The sequence below is a fragment of the Daphnia magna genome, linkage group LG2, assembly GCF_020631705.1.
Source record: "Daphnia magna isolate NIES linkage group LG2, ASM2063170v1.1, whole genome shotgun sequence".
NCBI classification, from domain to species: domain Eukaryota; kingdom Metazoa; phylum Arthropoda; class Branchiopoda; order Diplostraca; family Daphniidae; genus Daphnia; species Daphnia magna.
Window position 1 is genome coordinate 4220160 of NC_059183.1, and position 16832 is coordinate 4236991.

At 36.8% G+C, this 16832-nt stretch overlaps 1 protein-coding gene, 1 long non-coding RNA gene and 2 pseudogenes across 3 annotated transcripts; 2 read left to right on the plus strand and 2 right to left on the minus strand.

Moving 5' to 3' along the window:
• Positions 1–6147: 6147 nt before the first annotated feature.
• Positions 6148–6467, minus strand: LOC123469805. Its single transcript, XR_006643171.1, has 2 exons — positions 6407–6467; positions 6148–6349 (listed from the first exon to the last, which is right to left on the minus strand). It is a non-coding gene; the product is annotated as an uncharacterized LOC123469805 (long non-coding RNA).
• A 5736-nt stretch (positions 6468–12203) lies between these two features.
• On the minus strand, positions 12204–13196 carry LOC123469648 (annotated as a pseudogene).
• A 716-nt stretch (positions 13197–13912) lies between these two features.
• On the plus strand, positions 13913–15068 carry LOC123469657 (annotated as a pseudogene).
• A 241-nt stretch (positions 15069–15309) lies between these two features.
• Positions 15310–16768, plus strand: LOC116917583. Of its 2 annotated transcripts, none has more exons than XM_045169127.1 (5): positions 15310–15615; positions 15686–15840; positions 15909–15989; positions 16061–16192; positions 16253–16768. In XM_045169127.1, exons 1-5 carry the CDS (start codon positions 15417–15419, stop codon positions 16421–16423), a joined length of 738 nt encoding a protein of 245 aa, XP_045025062.1. In that variant the 5' UTR covers positions 15310–15416; the 3' UTR covers positions 16424–16768. The 2 variants fall into 2 exon arrangements, 1 of the variants encoding a protein (XP_045025062.1); XR_006643161.1 differs by having other exon boundaries at positions 15314–15615; positions 16080–16192.
• Positions 16769–16832: the final 64 nt, after the last annotated feature.

Here is a 16832-nt window from a genome sequence, read left to right on the forward strand (position 1 = left end):
ATTTGAATGGGTTTGGCGAAGGTGCACTGATGGAACCATCCCAAGCATTGCAGACGACGAAAAGGGTGTCGACGGGTAAGGTCCTAGTTAGCGGCGTGGGAACAATCGGACAGATGGCGATAACCCACTTATCGGACCACAAACAATGGATCGAAGAGGGGACGGTGTTAGGAATAATCGAGCCAGTGACCGAAATCAAGGAGGGAGACACGCCAGTAGCCGTCGCGACAGCAGAGGCAGAGAAGAAAGCGCGTCGGGAGCACAAATTTGACAGCAGGATTGGAGAAGGATTAATGCCGACAGACAGAGAAAAGATCCGAGAAGTGTTAGTGGAATATGGTGACTATTTTTCGTGGCCCGGAGACCAACTAGGACTGAGTACGGCAGCAGGGCAGACAATAGAGGCCAGGGGAAAGGACATCCGTGACCGAGAGGCTGAAACTAGAGAGACTATACCCCTGGACGAGGAGGTGCAAGAAGCTCGAAATGAAAGTGTGGACGATCAGGTGCGTCGATCAACACGAGTCCGGATGCCACCGGTACGGTACGGACAAATGCCGCAGGTGGCAGTGGGATCTTCTCCTTCTGCTAGGACTACTAGGACCGCGGATGGGGGAACTTTTCCCACCTACTCAACTGCGGTCGGTAGACGACTCAGTAGACGACTCGGAGAGGGAAAAACGAGCGGCGGAACATCATACATACCCATTCGACCTATGGGGTGTGGGAGCAGCGTTGTTTATGGCCAGTGTGGCTGTGTTCAGCATCCAGTGGTGCCGCGGGAGAAAAGGAGACGTTAATAGGGCTGACCTTCGGGAACGCCTACGGATAGTGGAGGAGTTCGTAGAAGAAGAAGCTAAGAAGCGACGTGCGCGGCGGTGGAGTACCGCCGAAAAAAAAACGAAGTTTTTGTTTTTTTGGGTGGTGTCATGTGGTCTATATCATGTACCAATGTTCCCGTTTTTCTTTCGGTATATCTTTTTTTGTAATGTTTGTTTTTTTAGTAATGCATTCGGGGACGAATGCAGCTAGAGGGGGGGGGGGATGTCACGTGGTCAATGACCACGTTATGTGATCCGGTATGCAATGCTACCGGACGTGTGACGTCAGTGTTTTCCCCCCATATATAGTCCCCCGTGGTCGTGTATCAGGAGGCAGTCTTAGTCTTGTGAACCGTCAATACAACATACTGTTACAATATTAAACATTTGGTTTTTATAATTTAGGAGACTCCCAAGAAATTCAAGAGGGCACGGCAGGTAGGGCAATGAATTCACCTCCGTCTAAGCGCCAAACCTTGACTCGGGCTCTATTTTCAACGGTCATCCAGAAAAGGGCTCAATCTGCTAGCGCATCAAAGGTCCTTGATGAATTTGAACTCTACCTCTCAGAACCAGTGTACCAGTCAAGTGGTCCAGATTCTCCTGACAATGATTGTCCTTCTGACTTGCGCTTTAGTCCCTTGGGTTATTGGAAAGTAAACGCCCATCGATTCCCGTTGTTGGCTTTGATAGCAAGGGAGCTCTTCGGGGTGCCCGCTTCGGGAGGAGAGATCGAACGGGTCTTTAGCACCGCCACGGACATTGCAACGGCTAAAAGAAATCGCATTAAGCCTCCTCTCTTCGCGAAAATGCTTTTCATAAAGCGAAATATGAAACTTATGAGTCCTGTGACTCCTGTCAAACAAAAATGATGAATTGTGGCTAAATCTTTTTTTTTTGCTGTTTTCACCATTGTCAGTCAGAATACTCAGAAATAAAAAGATTTAATCCAACTTAAGAAATCTAAAGGAACCTGTTATTATAGTTTTTTTTAAATATGGATTTTGTAAGAAATCAAAAGTCGAACAGACTTTCCCTGGTGAAAATCGCTAGTAATTTATTACGAATTAATTACCAATATTCATGATTAATTATGTAATTATTGTCTATTGTTGTGATTAATCATGTAATAAAAGTTTATCATGAAATTTATTATATTTATTACTTGATAATATTGCCATATAGTATGTAATTAATTACACAATGAATAAATTTTGTAATTAATGCTACTCATAGTAATTAATTACTTAATGAAATTTGGAAATTGTGCCCAACAATAAATTTTGTTGTAATAATCCTAAGCAGCAAGTAAATTATTATAATAAAAAAAACGCGCGCGATAGCATTTAATCATTTATACAAGAAATTTTTATACGCGTATGTTTTGTTATAGCATTATTTCAATATTCGAGATTAAAAAACAGTTTTTTGCTTGAATAAAGACACATTTTGTATATTCTGGTGGAATTTAGTTTACAGAGCAAAGCAAACATAATAAACCATGCAGTTATATTAACACATTTTGTATCAATTAATCCAATTCAAATCTTATATTGTTAACGAGAAAGATTTCTTCATTGTTCATACAACGTACGATTAAACCTTTATAAGTTATTTCGTTTGGGGAAATAGCTATTGTTGAGCCATCTTCACTTCGCTGCACGACCTTGAGAAAAGCATTCAAATTCACACGGCTGTATCTTTCAATAGATGGAGCAATGGGGTTTAGACTTAAATTATCACAAAGAATTATGAATGTATGTGCTGCTGGAGAAGTTTTTAATACACAGCCAGTGCCCAAATTCAGCATGCATTTACAATTAACTTGTAACTGAACAACGTTTTTGATTTCCAACCCATTTCCTTCTACATCAGAAATAACACAGTTTTGGCGTTTAAATTGGGTGCTATAAGATTTTGTACTGTACATTTTTCCATTCAAACCGAAACGTTGATAGCTAAAGGCGTTTACGCAATTGAGAATTATTTCATACTTTGTTTCTATAGCTAAGACTTCTGAAACAGTCAATTTTATGAGTATTTTTTTCCCAAGTGGAGTGGGAGTAGAATTAGCAGAATACGAAGAATAATCACTTCCGACCTGTGAATCTAGTTTACCGTACAAATCACGGACACCCTCTTCCGCTAGAGGAATAAATGATCGCGCATACTCTCTCAACTGTTGCTTAGCTAAAAAGGAATTAAATATTTGCTCTCCAAGATAAGTGGTACCATGAAAAAATGATTTTAATATCCTACCCAAATCTTCATACAAAAATGACGATGACGCCCACGGAGCCCCCCAATTATTTACTGAGTCAGGAATATGTTGCAATACATGAACGTTGTATGTACATTGCTCTTCCCCATACAGATGTGGTATTTCCGAAATAAACTTATGTATCAGAATCTTTGCGCTTTGGATTTCTGATTGGGAAATTTCCTTTTTAATAGGATCCTAAATGCATTTACTAATAACAACCAATGTTGATAGTATTTGCAGGGAAGCAGAAAGTATAATACAACTGGGGAATAGAATAATAGCCAATTTCGTAACTCACTTGCCTTCCACAAAGATATTTGTTCTACCGATCTGGGTGTTCGTCGAATTTCGTTTGGTGGAAAAATGTTTAGTAAGATTTCGTCAATAAATGATGCTTTTTTTATATAATAAGCGAAAAAATATTGGGAAATGAAAAGATGAATAGGGTACCCACTGGGCCACTGCTAGGAAGAAAAGGGGGAAATCTAAATTATAGTTATAAAAACTTAATTTTTAACGTGAAGAAGATGGTTTCTCCATAAGACGCTGCAGCCGCAGCAGACCAACTTGGACACAAATGAGATTTTCGCATTTGTGGAAAACGCGCAACGCAGGATGTTTTACTGCTCTATTAAGTCTTGGGTTTTTATTTGATGTTAAATTAGGGATTAAAGTCAAAAAAATTAAAAGGAAATTTTAAACATTTTTACCTTGACACAGAAATATGTAGAAGAATTTGTATGTAACTATGTGTTACATGTTGCAATCATAAAATTAACAATAGATTGTGAATTGGATTGGATTTGGATCGGATTTGGATCGGATTTGGAACGGATTTTCTCAAATTTAAAATGATTTGGATTTGGATTTGGATTTGATTTGGATTGGATTTTGCTGATTTTTTCGAGCTTAGGATTTGGAACGGATTTCAAAACACACGCAATGATTTGGATTTGAGTCAAATCCGGCAAATTTAGAAAATCCGAAACACTGGTACGAGGGTGTCTAGAGTTCGGCCCCCGTCGCCGTATAATTTAACGATTGCTCGAGGTCGCTAACTAGCGACCGATGAGCAATCAGGATTATTTACAAGTGGTGAGACCTGGATCTATACGGTGTTGACCTTGTATTGCATCAGCTGATTTTGCAAAGAACAAAAAAGGGAAGACCACCTCAGGCCATAGGGGACCAACGCCCCTTCAGACCAACAAGGCTTTCAATAAAATAAACATAACAGGATGTAATCCGCTGGAGTTCGGTCTCTACTTTTCGAATGATTTCGCCTACTGCTCAGTAGTGTTGGGGATACCGATACCACAGACTACGAAGTAAAAACCGATAACCCCTATCTCATTGTGTAGGCGATGCTCGGTCTTAACCGCTAGGGGCATGGCGTACGTATTGGACAAATTTTTCAGCTTTTTCACATTTTAGTACTGAATACGTGCTTCACACACACGTATTAGCGGGAATTGTGGTTAACTTTATTTCTTCAATTGTACACCTTAATTTTCTAGATCCCCTTCCGATATCCCGTGAATTATTTCAGAATTTAATTCTGATTTTCGGTTGCGTTTCTTAAAATTCTTATTTACCCCATTTTTTTCACGATATTTTGGTAGTATACAGCTCATCATGAAACGCTGCATTTCAGACAGCATTTTTTTATCGCTCTGAAATGAGCGCGAAGTTTGTTGTTACCGTTGCTACTCTGTTTTCTTATGTTGACATTTATCAAGATCAAATTCTTATTAAGTCAATAGTGTTTGAATTTGATGTATTTTTGGGACTTGAACTTTGAAAATAATTTTTTTTTGTATTACTATTCTTAGAAATAATTAGCTCACAGCTTACTTTTTTACTATTATCCTCGGTCCTTGAATCTTATTTTACTACTGTGTAATTTGTCATTGGATACCGTATAACTTTAAATGACTGCTACTTGAGAATGATTCCTTCCAAACATTATTCGGTGTATTTTTCTGACTTGCTAATGAAGTGAATACTACTTAATGTCTAACAAAGATGTTAAAATACCTTTTTCTTTGTGCTTATGGTCCCAAAAATACATCAAATTCAAACACTATTGACTTAATAAGAATTTGATCTTGATAAATGTCAACATCAAGTTAACAGAGTAGCAACGGTAACAACAGAACTTCGCGCTCATTTCAGAACGATAAAAAATGCTGTCTGAAATGCAGCGTTTCATGATTAGCTGTATACTACCAAAAGATGGTGAAAAAGATGGGGTAAATAAGAATTTTAAGAAACGCACCCGAAAATTAGTGTTGGCGATTATCTAATTTGGTTAGATACAAATTATCTACGCCCACTTTTAGATAACGATACGATTATCGATAAAGTATCTAATAGACCATTTTCACGTTGCGAAAAGCAGTATTCATGTAGTCCGGCAACCCTGCAAGCTGCCATTTGTAGTCTTACTTAGCCTTGTTTAGGTGGATTTAACATAGGCTAACAACTTTGATGACTGATTTCTCCCATTAATTTTGCTACCAGGAGCAAAATTATTGTGGCACGTTGTACATCAGGATATTGCCAACGTTTCAAGTGCCAAATTTTCAAGAATTCGCTACAACTAGTACTTGAAATCGTCGTTACAGTGAAGGGCTATCAACATTTGAAACAATAACAAACAGTCAACAGCAAATGGTAACTTTAAAAAATGTGCAATTTTCTTATAAAACTTAAATTTCTTGGTATAATTAGGAATGTAAATGTCTTCTGAGGATGCAGAAGATCTTTTACATGATTCAGTTATTGAATTATTTTACTTATCTGATTATTCTTCAACTTTGCCAAACGATGCTAAAGAAAGATATGTTGCTAAGCTCAATGAAGTACATTGTGACTGTCCTTACATCATAGAAAATGAGTATTATTTGTAAGTTTTAAGGCCTTGAACTCAAAAAACAGCCCATCTCCAAAAATTATCTCATAAGACTTGCAGCTCTTATAATTATTCATATCGTTAGCTGTATAAAACTGTTTTCTGTAGACTAGATAGTTCTAAACATCTCCAAATTCAACTGATGGTAATATTGTTTCTAGCTCTTGTGTACTGGAAGTCCAATACTCATTTTCTATGACGTAAGGACAGTCACACTGTACTTCATTAAGCTTAGCAACATATCTTTCTTAGCATCGTTTGGCAAAGTTGAAGAATAATCAGATAAGTCAAATAATTCAATAACTGAATCATGTAAAAGATCTTCTGCATCCTCAGAAGACATTTACATTCCTAATTATACCAAGAAATTTAAGTTTTATAAGAAAATTACACATTTTTTAAAGTTACCATTTGCTGTTGACTGTTTGTTATTGTTTCAAATGTTGACAGCCCTTCACTGTAACGACGATTTCAAGTACTAGTTGTAGCGAATTCTTGAAAATTTGGCACTTGAAATGTTGGCAATATCCTGACGTACAACGTGCCACAATAATTTTGCTCCTGGTAGCAAAATTAATGGGAAAAATCAGTCCTCAAAGTCGTTAGCCTATGTTAAATCCACCTAAACAAGGCTGAGTAAGACTACAAATGGCGGCTTGCAGGGTTGCCGGACTACATAAATACTGCTTTTCGCAACGTGAAAATGGTCTATTATCCCCATCTACTGGCCAAAAAATATACTGCGTACATGATTGTATCAATATAAAAAACACGGTTAACATAATATTTAAAAATTATATGCAAAAGGGACTGTGAGTTGTGGTAACCACGGTACTACTAACAAGCCTCAAACAGTAAAACAAAAAAATAGCAGTTTTTTCTCATTTGCATCGATAGTCGTCAACAAGATTTTTATGGCGGCGAGACATTGTAAAAATGTAGTTTGTAGTAGCGCTAAGGTTAACGACTTAGGCTGTGACCATAAAGTTCGGAGTTCAAATCCAGAAGCGACTGTATATTTTTTCTTGATGAGTGGCTCTTTTAACGCTGATAATGATTTTTCTTTTTTTTTTTTTTTGAAGTTAGGTGCCACTGGCCATGGCTGTTTGCCACTGGTTACAGTTTACGGGCCGCCATAGTAGGGGCCCTTATACACCGTGAGCAGTGTAAATGTTGTAGTGTGTAGTTTGTGTGGAAGAGGGCGATGGAAGTACCATCATTTTTCGTTAGGAAGAGGTGTGAACTGTCCGTGTAGTGGTGCGTGCCCGGATGTGGGAGCAACTATGCTCACCAGGGGAGTTGAACTCGGATCACAAGGTGCCCCGATCACCAAGTGACGCCTTATCCAACTCACCCATCCGCCCCCCTAATGATTTTTCTCATTTTAACGCATTTGAAAGCTAGCAGACGACGGAAAGATTAGATTTTTGTTTACAATTTGTATCGATACTACCCAACAGCAATTAATATTTTTTATGCTGAAAGTTCTGAATAGATTACTGGCGCAGTGGTATAATACCAGTCTAGTGATAATAACGTAGTGGGTTCAAACCTAGTCGAAGAAACTTTTTCAGCGGTTTTATTGTAGGGAAAAGCTTGCCTAAATTATTTTTGACGGATTTTATAAATCGGTTGCATAACAGACCTATTTTTTTTGAATTCTAATGTTTCTTATTGTACTTTGAATTAGTAATTAATTTAATTTTAAAATAATTATTAATTGCGATGGCAACCCTGATATCTATCAATATTAAACAAATTTGCTATCCAGCCAAATATAGTGTTACAGACGACGATAATTTTCGATTTTCGTCTGCAATTTGTATCGATACTACCCAACAACAACAAACTCATTGTTGTGCTGTAAAATTTTACAGAGTATTGGCACAGTGGTATAATACAAGGCTACCGATGTAGAGGTATTGGGTTCAAACCTGAACGAAGAATGTTTTTCAGCGATTTTATTGTTGGGAAAAGCTTGCTTAAAAGATTTTTTACGGGATTTTCTAAATCAATTGCATAACAGATTTATATTTTTTGAATTCTAATGTTTCTTATTGTAATTTGAATTAGTAATTAATTTAATTTTAAAAGAATTAGTCATTGCTGTGGCAACCCTGATATCAATAGTGTCACGTTCCGTCTGTTCTCTAATGCTTTAGTTCTTTAGTTGAGCGCTAGATGGCTTCGTGGCGACCTCACTTTCCTCTTTAACCCTTTTTCCCCTAGCAGATTCTGTCTACTTGTTGCGTCGGTCGGTCGCATCTGTTCTCTCGTCCGAGTTTGCTCTTTTTGTCTGTATGTTGCTTGTGTGTTAGCGTGTGAGAGTGCGTGTGTGTAAGTTGGTTGTAGACCCATTAGGGGCATCATCGGCGTAGTGCTAGTGTAGAATAGTGTAGAGCCGATGGTGAAGACCACCGCCTTGTCCTGTGCCGTGTCGATTGGCCAGCATTGCGGTGCCTTTTGCAAGTGGTTTCTCAACAACGAGTGTGCTAATTTGATTGCCCGTGACAATAGTAAACAATTTTACTATCCAGCCAAATATAGTGTTACAGACGACGATAATTTTAGATTTTCGTCTGCATTTTGTATCGATACTAACCAACAATAGTCAATATTTTTTAACTTACTTATCAGTTACCAACTTGATTGGCATAGTGGTATAAGACAACGCTCATGGCAACAAGGATCTGTGTTCGATATCAATAAATAACATAACTTTTTTATTGCACATTAGTCTGGGAAAATGGTGATTTTACAGTGAAATCGTTGATAATTTGAAGGTTTGACTTTTACTTTTTTCTAGTTGATTTTCTATTTGTAAAATTATATCGATTGTCGTTCATATAGTTTATTTTAACTACAGCATAAACTGAATAATATTGCAGGCAACTATAGCTCTGTGGTATCATACAGTATTTGGGATTCAGAGTATCGAAGTTCAAATCTCACTCGATCCACATCTTTTATTTCGTATAGGGTATTAACATTTATTTTTCGTGTTCCTTGCGTGTTCTTTGCGACTATTTTGCAATTAGAAATCGTCTTAATTTTTTCGTTTAGCATGAAAATTACAAAAAAATTGATGTAAAATTCGATAAAAATATAGATAAAACTAGCTTTGTAACATACTGTTTAGTCTTAAGAAAAGCAGACGATGATCAGTTCAGATTTGTATTGTGCAATTTATATCGATATTCGGTAACAAAATAATTTTTCTTTGCATGGCACACTTGTTTATCTTCTCAATGGCTCTGTGGATGAAGACAGCAATTGCATGACAATGGTTCAGAGTTCAACTCCAGCGATGGGTATGAATCTATTCTTAATGTTTTGTTTTTCACAATACGCCATCTATTGAGTATCGGAAAAACTATTTGGAAAGTATCGATACAACGATATATCTAAAAATATCGACTATCTAACATTTATCTAAAAATATCGATATATCGTTAAAAAAATTAGATAGTCGCCAACACTACCGAAAATCAGAATTAAATTCTGAAATAATTCACGGGATATCGGAAGGGGATCTAGAAAATTAAGGTGTACAATTGAAGAAATAAAGCTAACCACAATTCCCGCTAATACGTGTGTGTGAAGCACGTATTCAGTACTAAAATGTGAAAAAGCTGAAAAATTTGTCCAATACGTACGCCATGCCCCTAGCGATTAAGACCGAGCATCGCCTACTAGATTTCTCTCAGCCTTATGGCGATGATATCGGTCTTTACTTCGTAGTCTGTGCCGATAGCGATACAGCGATGTATCTATAATTTTAGATATTCGATATCGATACGATCCGATTCCGATGTATCTGAATATCGGATCAGCGCCATCTAGCGGTGGAAATAAAAACTCGATAAGCGGCAATATATACTATAATAGATATACTTATATTGCCGATTTATGACGAATCCTCCTCTTCATCCTCCAGTACAGATATCTTTAACAAAACAACCTAGCAGAAATATTACACGTCCGTTTCCTCTAAAATCTTGGGACTTGAACCGTCGACTCCCGGGTTACAATCCGCTACCATACCACTATGCCACCGCTACATGTTCAAAAAGTGGGAAGTAGGACGAGATGAAGTTCAATATATCGATACGTATCGATACGAGGACCAAAAGGAAAATATTGAAAACAAAGAAAATCAAAAATAAACCAATCTTTGGATTAATAAACTAGGGATGATTAATTATTTATAAAGACTGGAGAAGACGTAGAATGTCTTAAAGTGTAGTATTCTACAACATTTTCTGAATTGGAAAACTATTACTAGGGTAAATAAATCAAAAACCCCCTTTTTTCCTATCTCCCCCTGCAATCGAAACCCCCCTGGATTTTTTTAAATTTTGCAACGCAGCATCCGAAACTGGTCTATTAGTATATATTTAGTAGTATAGAGTTGGCTAACGTCCGAAGTTGCCAGTTCGATGAAATTGTGAAAAAAAAATTGGACACGAACTAGTAAAGGTTCTTGCATGGCGGCTTACGGAGTTTCTCCCGTTGTAGTTTTAGTTTTAATTTTTTCCATTGGAATTATCTTCCGTTCCATTCATAATTGGATTACGAAATTCCTTCGTTATCAGGTAATCTTGTAATTTTTATTTGACCTTGATATAGACTGTACTTTATTTATTATTAATTTTTTTGTAGACGTTTTACTTTCTGTAGCAGACAAATGGATGTTGTAGAGGAAACTGGCGGGCTGATAAGGGAGCCCATAATAACAATCTGTGAATTAAGTGACTATGCACAGAGACTTGATGAAAAAGACAAATGACAGTATGTAGAAAAACTAGTTAAATGTGAAATAGATTATCCATTTTTTATTCCACAACAAATGTGGGTAGTAGAAGCCGTTGTTATCGAAAAACTGTGCCCTTCGTTATAATAATTAATTAATTAATTATAATGGGCAATCTATTTCACATTTGACTAGTTTTTCTTCATACTGTCGTTTGTCTTTTTCATCAAGTCCCTGTGCATAGTCACTTAATTCACAGATTGTTATTATGGGCTCCCTGTGAAATATTAGCTGAGTCTATCTTTCACGGTTTAGAATTTTATTCACTGTGTCTTCTTACTTTGCTGGATTGTTACATAAACGACATACACGGTATTAAACACTTCAAGTTATATGGAGAACTGAGAACAAGAGAGAGTGGAGAGTAAGAGGGAAAAGTAGAGGAGGCAGGGGAGGAGTTGCCAGATTTCCACAGTTTGACAAAAGAATAAACCAACATCCCCACTCAAACAGAAATAGGGTAAACTCCAATCTTCTTTCTGAAATCCTGGAAAGCTGGACCAGCAAGCGCCTTCGTTAGGAGATCCGCTAGTTGTCCTTTTGTCCCGACGTGATGAACTGCAAGACTTCCATCCATTTGCTGATCGCGAACGTAGTGGTATCGTACGTCGTTATGTTTAGTGCGGCGATGGAATTCGGGATTGGATACCAATTTGAGCGCTCCTTGATTGTCGCAAAACAGTTCAGTTGGTTCCTTCTGGTCACATCCAATTCCATTCAACAGTCGGCGAGTCCAAACGATATCTTTTGCGGGGTTAAAGTCTATTTTAACCGACCAAAGTAACTGTAAGTTAAGTTTAGTTAAGTTAAGTTAAGTTTAAACAGTACTTAACTTTCATTAACTTCAAATATACTGAATTGTATATACTGTATCGTTTTCTTTTTATTGTCAAACGTCTAAAAGTTGCTTTAGACTGACAATGTTGCCAAACGTATTAGTTAGGCGATGTTGCTGTCATCAAAGTGTAGTATTTACTAAATTGTTCGTTTAACATGAATATAATTATACTGAATAAGTATGCTAGGTAGCTGTGTGGTAGAGCATTGGATTACTATGCTATATGTCATAGGTTCAAATCTTTCGTTTTCATTAAATTTTAATTTGGTTTACTGAACTAGTTTATATGAAGTAAATATTTAAATATTCGACATTCTGCTATGGGTTTTCTATATATTTTTACTGTTGTTTTGTTATATGTATCACTAAATTTATTTAGTATTGTAAACTATACTGTACTGGTTTACTATACTTTAGTATAGAGTTGGCTAACGTCCGAAGTTGCCAGGGAGCAGCGGTAAAATGCGAGTTTTACAAGATGTTACCTCGTTTAGTTTAACTTTGATGAATTCTTAAATGTACACCAAAAGAGTACACAGAAGTACATTTTTATCAAAATGAGATTGAGATTTATTTTGCTTATCAAAATTTAAAAGTCAACTGAGTACAATGTTTCACCATGATCAATCATCATTTGCGTTAGATTTACTACAGAATGGAAATAAAGGGGATGCAAATACAGATCATGGCGGAATCTTTGTTGTAAGCAGTCAAATTGCTTTAATCGTCGGTTCAAGGTTTCGTGCCTTGCTAAAACCTGTTTTTTCTTCCCATCATTGTTTCCGTTAGGGCAATCAAAAAAGTTTGGGTCGTTGTAACCGCGATCGGCAATGGCTTTCTCTCCTTCTATAAGACCGAAAATAAGACATCTCGGGCTAGCCTAAGATCTGACCATTCGCCACAGGGAAGTCCGCCGTAAGCCCAAACAATGTCTCCGGTTCGGATACAAATGGCTAGTTCGTATCTAAGACCGGGACCATAAAATTTATGGGAGTACCATTTGGGGTTGAATGGCGATGGCTCCATGATTCTGAAATCTACTCCATCAATAGATACCAGAATGTTGGAGCCTCTAAGGGCTCTATGGAAACGATTCTCCCATTCAATCTATGAATGAAAACAAATTAGCATTATATATAAACCCCAAAGAAATTATTGTTGTCTCCTACCACTGGCATTTTTTCGAGAAGGCGAATGAAAATATGGCACCACTTCCGAAATGTTTTTTCCGACACTCCAACTAGAGCAGAACTTATGTGTTCAGTAGCATAATGCTTCAAATGCAATAATGTCCATAAAAGATGCTCTGGGCGCGATTTAATGGGACGGACATGAGATAAATTGTCATAAGCAGCAGCACACACACTCGGGGAAGTCCCAAAAAAGGATCTGAATTTCCGATAGCCTAAAGCAATACTACCGTCAACGTCATGTTTAGTAATATTATGGCCAAGCCGCCAGAAAGTTTCAGCTGATGCCATTTTTTTTTAAGTATGAAAAAGTATAAAAAAAACAAGACCGAAAACCCAGTAAATCACTAAGTCCAATAGATTTTCGTCTGCTTGACAGGGTTGAACTGTTTGTGTAATTAGAGAATTTGTAAAATATTTAAAAACAGGTGTCAAGAAATTCTTTTAGGAATGATTAAATTGCCTTGACGAGTTTTGCCTTAAATTAAGCGTTCATATGGAATAACTTTAAAAAAAGTAACTTATGCGGAACATTTGCAAAAGTCTAAAAGATTTAAAAAGTCGAGATTTTAAGGATCTTTAAGATGCTAATTTGTCTTCAATATTGTTTAAATAATGGAAATTTCTTTTTAAAGCTGTTGTAGACATGAATCTGCGGCTATGGGCAGTGAAAAAACTAATAAACCTTCCTTGTGGTGAAAAAATTAGTGGATTGAATGTTCAAATATTTGAAGAAAACCTCAAATTTTTTAACATTCAATTGAATTTAACATTCGATTGAATGTTCAAATATTTGAAGAAAACCTCAAATTTTTTAACATTCAATCCACTAATTTTTTCACCGCAAGGCAGGTTTATTAGTTTTTTCACTGCACATAGCCGCAGATTCATGTCTACAACAGCTTTAAAAAGAAATTTCCATTATTTAAACAATATTGAAGACAAATTAGCATCTTAAAGATCCCGAAAATCTCGACTTTTTAAATCTTTTAAACTTTTGAAATGTTCCGCATAAGTTACTTTTTTTAAAAGTTATTCCATATGAACGCTTAATTTAAGGCAAAACTCGTCAAGGCAATTACATGTTGCATAAAACAACTTTTCGACAACTATTATTAATTAATTTAACCGTTTTAAAACATTTTGCAAATTTTCCAATAATAGAAATCGTTCAACCTTGTCACAACAAAGCAGACAATAATTTTTGCTTAAGAAAGTCACGTCTTTTGCCACACTCAGTGTTTATTTCTTTAATAGCTAATTTCAAGCTTAGAATGAGCAAAAAATGCCGCAGTGGAAACACAATCCTCCGTGTAAAGCCCACACTATTCTTAGTCAAATGTTCGCAGACGGAAAAATTGATCCAGCAACCACTGCAAAAGCTGCATTCTCGTTTCACCCAGAATTTGCCAAGTTTACCATGCCGGTCTTTTACAACAACTTCAGGCAGCTTAAGCAATTGCATGGCCTCGAATGTATACCACATTTTATTATTCTCTATTTGTTTAGCAATTATTATATTTTCAGATATTTTTTATAGTAAAAAATTCCGAAAAAAGCTCATCGTCTGCCCTGAGTTGTTTGGAGGACTCGGCCAACTCTAGTAGTGCCCGTTCTCTTGTCATTTCTCGCAAACGCCTCCGTGACGATCAAGAGTCTGACTTAAACGAGGAAATAGAAGATTTGCATAGCAGGATAATTCACCAGAACCAGCCGGTCCTGATGGCAGTTTATAAGGATCACTCATTAGCCGAGATAGTCTCTATCTGTGTTACGCTTCCTAGTGGTGTCACTGATATCCGCTTCACTCTTGATGGCACTGGGCCCGCAACGACGTTTGCTACCATTACGTACACCTGGCCTCAAGTTATGTTCGACATTGAAGGTTTATTTGCATCTGCCATTAAAAAAAAACTATGACAGTCGAACACCCCAAGATCATAGCCCTTAAATTGGAACTAGAGAACAATAGACAACACATAGATAGAAAACCTCAGGGCTCTATGGAGATCTCTCTGCCTATTCCTGTCAAAACCGATCCGAACACTGTTAACTATAAGTTGGCTTAAGGAACAGATGGCGTAATAGTATTAATGGCTGATTTATGTGCATTCCACAGATCATAAACAGCAATCAAACCTGAATTCAAATGTGATTTTGAAGAATTCTAGACTTCTAGTCGTTTTGGTTTATGTTTTTATTTAAAACAAATAAACTGACACTCGCAAACCCTATTCGTACCTATTCGAATTTCTCTCATTTTACCGCAGCTTCCAGTTCAATGAAATTGTGAAAAAAAAATTGGACACGAACTAGTAACAGTTCTTGCATGGCAGCTTACGGAGTTTCGCCCGTTGTAGTTTTAGTTTAAATTTTTTCCATTGAAATTTTCTTCCGTTCCATTCATAATTGGATTACGAAATTCCTTCGTTATCAGGTAATCTTCTAATTTTTATTTGACCTCGAAATAGACTGTACTTTATTTATTATTAATGTTTTTGTAGTCCTATATTTTGTTTGAGTGATCTCTTTCATCTGTCGTCCGCATCTGACAAAGTGTTTTTGTTCTTCTTCGACATGTCTTGGAGGTGCTGTGTTTCTGGTTGTGGTTCCGAAGGAGTACCTATATTTCGTATTCCAAAATTGAATGAAAGTTTAAAAACTGCTTTGAAAGAAAAAAAAAAGGAACGAAGAATTGTTTGGCTTCAAAAGCTAAACGTGAAGGAATGTGACTTAAACAACAACACTCGTGTTTGCTCTCATCATTTTGCATCTGGTTTGTAAATCAATGTAGTTTATAATCATTTGCATCAATCACAGTGTTTTAAATATCATTTTCATAACAGGCAGGCCATGTAAGAATTCTTTCGATAACTCTCACCCGGACTGGGCACCTTCACTACACGTCAGAAATTCTATTTTTGACAGGGTTGTACAGAGAAACATTAGTCGACATTCCAGAAGGCTTGAAAGGGAATCAAGAACATTGGAACAGATCAATGTGACATTCATCCTATTATTTAAAGTTTGTGATAACAGTCATTAATGCTTTTGTTCATGTATTATTAGGCTGTCGTAAACAATGGAAAGAGTGCCGCCAATAGACAAGATAATGATGTGCCCAATGCAGTGGTAAACAACGAACATGATGTACAGTATATTAATGAAACATTTTATTGCTTTGTCGAAAATCATAACTAAAACTTTATCTTTATTTCTAGCATAATGAAATACCTCTAGTGTCTGATATGTTGGAAAGTGGAAGCAATGATTTTGCATCTGAACAAGTTCCTAATTTTTTCGGTGTAGAAATCAGCGATGAATGTAACAACGGTGTTGAAAACCAACATGAAGTACGTTTAAAACATAAAAAATTTAGTCTTTTCATTTTTATATAATGTATTTCATTTTAGGCTACTGGAGTCTACAAAATATTGGAACTGATGACAACCCTAGCGGAGTTTTGTCGGGTCGGATCCCGTGTTGAACCAGTGTGCTTCACCCGTGTGAAGTGTGACACTGGTGAAACACACTGGTGTTACACCTCTTGTTCGCGTGATAGGGCGGGTTTAACACCGGTGTAAATTATAAAGCTTTACCCGCAAATTTTATAGTTATTTTGCACCGGTATTGTTCTAGTTAAATATACCCGTATAAAGCTCAAATTTGTCCCAGTGTACTTCTCTGATTATCCCTACTATATTAACCGGTGTAATACACTAATATGTAACTGGTGCACTTCTCCAGCTGAAATTTTTGTATAATGGGTGCATAAACCCGTATCAAACCCTTTACATGTACTGGTGATTTTCTCCAGTTTTAATCTCATGCAATTTGTTGGTAGATCACACTAGTGTTACCCTATTGCATTTTTTTGGTGCATCGCACTGGTTTTGAACCCTTCAAACATACCAGTTTTCACAGTTACAATCTTGGTCCGTCTCTTTCACGAGTGCAAACACGCTAGACATTTTCAGTAAACAGACAAGTGAT

Excerpts from the sequence above, each read along its gene's own strand:
- LOC116917583 (XM_045169127.1), top strand. The coding sequence starts at position 15,417 with ATGTCTTGGAGGTGCTGTGTTTCTGGTTGTGGTTCCGAAGGAGTACCT. Across the intron at positions 15,616-15,685 it reads CTCTCATCATTTTGCATCTG|GCAGGCCATGTAAGAATTCT; the intron begins GTTTGTAAATCA and ends TTTTCATAACAG. Across the intron at positions 16,193-16,252 it reads GTGTTGAAAACCAACATGAA|GCTACTGGAGTCTACAAAAT; the intron begins GTACGTTTAAAA and ends ATTTCATTTTAG.